Consider the following 6,499-nt stretch of genomic DNA (forward strand, 5'->3'; position numbering starts at 1 on the left):
GTGCTGCCGGTTTTCCCGTATTTTTTTTTTTTTTTTTAAGGAATCGCATCTCAGGTTGTCCTGGTGTGACGCCCCCCGGCCCAGCAGGTCATTCAGCGGCAGGAGGGAAACACCGGGGGATTGATTTTACGAAGGAGGGGCAGAAGGGTTTGCCTTGCTTGCAACGAGGGGAAGAAGGGGAATGTAAGGAAACCGTGATGGTCGTGGCTGTTTTGCCAGCACTGTTTAGCGAAAACAGCTGCTTTCCTGCTGTTGGTCTATGTATGGAGCAACGGCCGGCTTTCTTCCGTAAGGCACGGAGACACAAACACCGAGCTGGAGAGACGAGTAGGAGCTGTCCGGTTGATTTAGTAAAATGCAGCGTGTGCCCTTGCCCGAGCCGTAGCAGGGGCGACCCAACACGAGCAGTCCCTGGGGGGCACCCTGCGGAGGTCCTGGGGTCGGGGAAGGCAGGCGGGAGGCATAAAGCACCTTGCTGGAGCTCTGCTCCTGGGCACCTTCGCTCTCCTGGAATATGCAGGAAAAAAACTGGCAAAGGCCGGGGGCTGGGGGGAAATGCAAAGCCTCCCCTCACACACAACCAATTACTGTGAAAAGCTCCATTTCAGGTTGTCTAGTATGAGACTTTATACTGCAGCCCAAAGATGAGATGAGCTTGAGAAGCCGCTTGTTTTTACTCCTCTAAATTGACTAGCTTTCCTCTCTTATTTAACATAACAGAAGATAATCTTTTTTTCTCCTCAGATATTTATGGATAGTTGTGTCTTTCGTAATGGCTGTCATCTGAACAGCGCAAGGTATTTTAACTGTCTTCTCCTAACACAGCCCAGCGCACTCAGCATGTAACAAATGCTTTTCATCACAAGGAGAATCATCACTGTTGTTCTCCATTTCGGCCTAGATGCTGCCCTTGGCACCGTGCAAGCAGCCCCCTGGGCTAAATACAGGCTGCATCCAGAATTACAGATCTCTTGTGAATGCAGTCACACATTCTGCTATTACGGTTCTGGGTTATATTTAAGAAAAAAAGAAATTACAGGCAAACTTAAGAAAATAGAAACATTTATTGAAATGTGCAACATACTCGTGAAATATTTAGCACGAATTATGTGACAGTATAATTTAAAAAGTCATCATTTGTAACATTCAAATATATCAAGCATCCTTCACACTGAAAAAGACGGCAACTTAAAATGCATCTTAAATGACAGTTTTATTCATTACCCAAGGTACATTCATGATTTTAACTCAAGTAACTCATTCTTCCAAATACTCATTCTCTACAAATTTTACAGATATGAACAGCTGCATAATGCTAGTAAACTACAGTGTAAGTTCCTTCCCAATTCAGCATCTTTAGCAAGTGCTTAGCTGCAGTACTATGAGATTATACATGAAAATACAGTTAAGCGTACCTGTGTTTACAGGACTTACAATGTGCATGTAATCTCTAAGCTTGGGAGTAGCCCTATTGAATTCAGTATTATTTTTCTAGTCCCATGATGAAAGTTAGGCCCAATTACAGAATGAAAGCCTGAAGTCCATTTTTGGTCCAACGTGAACTGTGTTTATAGATTAAAAAAATAAATGAGGTTAATCAAGCTGTAGCCAAAGAAATTTTTGAGATTTTACACAAAAATGAATTTTGCATATGAAAATACCAATAGCTATTCTTTAACTTCAACGATTGTCTGTCAAACTGTGTTATGTCAAATTCTTCATTTCCAATGTACACGACTAGCATTTCCTTTGGAAAAGAGTATCACACAGAGCAGAAACTTTTGCTTAATTATGTATGGTAGCAAGAGGAGATGTAAAATCCTTTAAGATTTTAAGAAGATAAGAACTTAGAACCTTCTGATAAAAGCCATCTTCAATGTCTTTACATTATTTACTGGATTTTCACGTTTTCAGCTCGTTTGTTTATCCTGTAGCTTCCTCCGTAGGCACAGAGGATCTCTTGCAGCAAAAAATATCCATTTACAGAGAAAAATGCAAAGCAAAGAACAGCAGGATTTCTGGATCTGAATTGGAGTTTGTGCGCCTCACATCTGCGTGCTGTGATACAGCTGGCATTTTCTGCAGAAGCAGCAAGCTGGTAGATTTAGTGGTACATTGCTGCACTAAATGTCTCCCCATGCTGGGACTGAGCCAGCAGCAAAGGAAAATGCTTCTTTTCTATCGTGCAGCGTAGATGCTGAGGAAGAGGCTGGATTTAACATTTGAGCAATGGGAATGCAGAGGAAGTCAAACCCCACCGTTACATAAATTTGCACTGCCCATAGTTGCCACTCAGGCAGAATTCCAACTAAGGTCAGCGAAACAGCTGCCAAAAGACTGTGGGGTTAATGTATATGGGCCACATTTTAAATGTCACTTAGTATTAATACAAGAAAAAAAAAATACTGAAATTTAAGTGTCTAGAAAGTGTTGTGATTGCAAAATGCAAAATACAAAGAGACAAAAGAGCACCACTGAGATGGTGTATTTACAGTTAGGATAGTAAAAATAGAAACTGAAGGAATTATAAATGGAAACATTTTCACAGTGTATTCAGAGATGCACCTTCCTTTATTCAGAAATAGCAGCTCCTACTTATGTGCTTTCCCCTTCAACTTTGAAGAAGCATTAGGTGAATGCAAAACATTTATCTTGAAAAACTCTTTTAAAAAAATCAACTAGCATTATCAGAAAAAGGAAGAAACCATGTAATTTTCTCTACATGGTACATTTAATGCATGCTGGCTCCCTACCGCTGCAAATATTTAAACGTGTGAGACAGTCCAGGCATTGAGTTCAGTGGACAGTAAGAATGAGTAGCGCCAGCTCACTTCTGCTTTGTGCAATGCTTATCCCCGTGCCCTTCATACAGAGCTTTGGGGCGGATGGGACTAGTTAAATTTGGAAAACTGTAATTATAAAGCCATAAAATTTGCCAGAAAACCAAGAACAAGGGCAGCATATTAGATTACTGTTTTTGCAGGGGGTTTTGACTTTTCTCTATTTTATGTTGATGCTGCCAGCTCTTAATATCAGACAGCTATCACAAAACCCAATTAGTTTCACTTAACACCTGCATGTTTGTAACCAGCAGAGCCAAGCAACCTTTAAAACAAGGTTACATGATATATGAACTTTGTTGTTTGTATTCCATGGCTTAGCAAAATAAAAACCGTGCGAATAACACAGCCAGTATGCAACAGAAGATACGTTAGGTGTGCTACATAGTATTAATTCATTTCAAAAGGAATCTTCATCAGAACTGTATGTATGGGGAAAGAAAAAAATGTTAAAAATATTAAATCAATAATTGCAGATAAAAGGGAAATGGAGGAAGTTATGAATAAAATGCAAACATTGTTTTCACTGTAAATATTTGTTAGAACTAAGGTCATTGCCAATGTGAAATAAGAAGTTGCTCATCATTGGGTAAAACGCACTTTTAGGGCCAATATAATATTTTTTCATGACTAAAAATACATTTTCACAGAAAATTACATCCCCCAGCATCTTTTGCAAATATCGTGTGTGTATATGGAGGAGAGGGAGAAGAACAACAGACGCTTTTACAGTTAAGTCTTAAAGAATGAAAATTGCTAATTTTTTCATCTTGATTTCCTTTTAAATGTATTATTGCAGATGACGATTCCTAGATTCTGACCCTCTATTACCCCTGAAAAAGGCAGGGGCTGCTTCCAAAGGACTGCGAGCTGGCCCTCTTGTGATCGAGTGAGGAGCTGCAATCTACCTTTCCATATGAACGAGGCAGAATACGTTCCCTGATAAGTTTCCACTTATCCATCATTACATCTATTTATAATGAATTAGAGATCGGGGTGGGTTTTGGTTTATTTTCTGGCATGCACGTGTACGTATTATCTTAACACTGTTTCCTGTGTGACATTACCATAACAGTTTGCCCTTAAGTCCTTCATACAATGGACTAGAAAGTTGATTTCAGAGATCTATTCACATGAAAGCTCAGTAGGTACTTGGTAATGTTCAACCAAACAATAGGTAAGAACATAACCTACATTCTAAAAACATTTAACACATTCATATATAGAGTTATACTGAACATCAATCTGTATAATATACCAAGTGTAGTAAAAAGCATTAGATACACATACACATATGTACATGCACATATATAGACACCCATTTTCTTTACATCATGTACCTGCCCTAACTCAGTATATTGAGTTACCAGTCCAGTTTCATGTCTGCTTTACTCCACACATACTTTCCTCCTCTTCTTAGGAACATCTTCTCATCAAATCCACTGAATTTTATAGCTGCTTCTACACCAACGTCTAGGATAGACTTGGAAGGCTCTTTCCGTCCATTTCTACAGTTTAGAAAACGCATCTGGAACATCAATAGGTAAGGCATTAGAGAGTCAATTTGTAAAAGCTTAATTTTTCTACAGAATTAAACAAGTTGCACTGCAATCCTACAAAAGCCTACGTAAGTGCATGAACAGTTTCACTGCAGTCCTTAGAAGGCTCAGAAGCTCATGGTTAGACACACTGACACATCTTAGCAGGAACAAAGCCATACCGTAATTCCTGAAGATTAAATGTTTGCTCTTCAGTTACATGTAAACTAAGTAGGCTCTTTGAAATTTAACTTTCAGGACAAGTTCCGTATTTTTAAATTAAAGAAAAACAGCAAAGGCATCCTGCAAAAATACACATCTACACTTTTAAGATTCGTGATGCAATGATTATGCGTGCAACCTGATGGCAACTCCTCCTTAGGTCATACTTAAATTCAAGTTCTCAATATGTTTGATGGGAAAAAATTACATCTATTCCTTGTACTATGTGGTAAAATTACTTTATAGAATGCACAGTAAATAGAATTGGTTATCATTGTTGTATACATACATATATTAGCGTACAAATACCAAGTATCAAACGAAGACTTACATATTCATCCAGAATGAGGTATGAATCCCTCATCTGTAATAGATCAAAAGAAAAAACGAAATTAATATATAAACCAAAATTCCATTCTAATGAAAAATCAAGGACAAAACAAACAACTATTCCTTCAAAGCCTGATACAAATCTTTGAAACAGGTAGTGTCTTCCCACTATTTCAGTGAGCTTGGATCAAATTTATAGAAATAAATGACAGGATTACTAGCATGACTTAATGCATGAATAAACCAGTAATTCTTTGAATATGACCTCTCAAGTGCCTAATTGACATGTGGGTGCCCAACTGGATAAAGGTGTTTTAAATAATATCCAAGTTTTCTATTAAATTCTACATCAGCAGAACTTACACTGTTTTGCATATTGGAATGATAGTCATTTTCCAAACAAATGACATGACCATTTATGCTGGGGTGTTTAATTATCACCCCAGCAGACAAAGGTGTTCTCCCAGCTCAAAGGCAATCTCCCAGCTCAAAAAGCTCTCAGGTCTACACCAGGGAACAGGCCAACAGCTGAAATAAAACATATTTGCTCAGCTAACTGGACATCTACATAACCCTCACTAAAATTCTGTAGGTAGCTGGAGCTTGCTGCTGTGTAGAATGGGAAATCTCTTTGATCAATTTGGTGCCCATCTTTCACACAGGTTTAACAGAAATCAGAAACAGCCTTCTAGAACCAAACCTACTGAGGGAAGTCTACTCCTTTTTTGTAGGACTTCTTACATGGAAAAAAATGTAGAAACAGTTCTGGGTTCTCATCTAAACACCTCCTCTGATGAGTGCTCTCTCCCACCGAATGCCTTAAACACTAGACTGCACGTCTATGTCTTCATAGTAGAGGCAACCCAGTCTGCTCACTTGAGCTCTCTATATGTTAAAAAGTAAACTGTGAATGGAGAGTATTCATCTGTGGAGAGGCAAAGGAAGGTGAGATGGGAGATATGATGAACTTGGTTCAACTTAGTATCCCTCACTCAGTTCATAAACTTTCCTAACAGTGAGTCTTCTAACTCTCCTCAGGCCATGTATAGGGTCTGTAAGCATCTTGCAGAAGATCCTGAACTCCACGCTTAAGGCACTTTACTGCAGCTAATGTAAGCTGGATGGCAGCTCATCGAGTTAACTGCTGGGCTCTGCAGTAGCGCAAGGAGTCTCCTTGTGAATAAAGAGCCTGAATGTGCAGTCCAAAGGAGTTCAGATAGACAATGTTAAAAATGCGACTTTGTTATGGGAGGGAGTACCTAGTAAGATGTGTCAGGCAAAAAAATACTAGCTCTTGTTCCGCAATACCCAACATAATGCTGACTGGGATGACATCTTACTTCGTGTAGGTCGATGACACCGCCATAGCATAACATGGTGAATCTCTATTAGGAAACTAGGCTTAGTATAAAGTGTGTTTACATTAACATCCTACCTTTTCAGGATCTTGTGCCCTGGTGGGGAAGAGCTATTCAATTCCAGAGGGTTTAATTATTGTTTAGAGTTCACCACTCAGCTGTGGAAAACTTCCAGTTTCTGTGCTAATACTTTATACATGCATCTCACTGA

At 39.1% G+C, this 6,499-nt stretch overlaps 1 protein-coding gene across 1 annotated transcript in view; it reads right to left on the reverse strand.

Moving 5' to 3' along the window:
* Nucleotides 1-4,191: 4,191 nt before the first annotated feature.
* Nucleotides 4,192-6,499, reverse strand: part of RSAD2 (radical S-adenosyl methionine domain containing 2) — a 4,749-nt gene continuing 2,441 nt past the window's right edge. Inside the window, exons 4-5 of the mRNA XM_009332502.1 lie at nt 4,932-4,964; nt 4,192-4,368 (exon numbers count right to left, since the gene is read on the reverse strand). Coding sequence (XP_009330777.1) covers nt 4,204-4,368; nt 4,932-4,964 — 198 coding nt within the window. The 3' untranslated portion in view covers nt 4,192-4,203. The remainder of the gene's footprint in view (nt 4,369-4,931; nt 4,965-6,499) is intronic.

Source organism: Pygoscelis adeliae, unplaced genomic scaffold, assembly GCF_000699105.1.
Source record: "Pygoscelis adeliae isolate BGI_AS28 unplaced genomic scaffold, ASM69910v1 Scaffold168, whole genome shotgun sequence".
NCBI lineage: Eukaryota > Metazoa > Chordata > Aves > Sphenisciformes > Spheniscidae > Pygoscelis > Pygoscelis adeliae.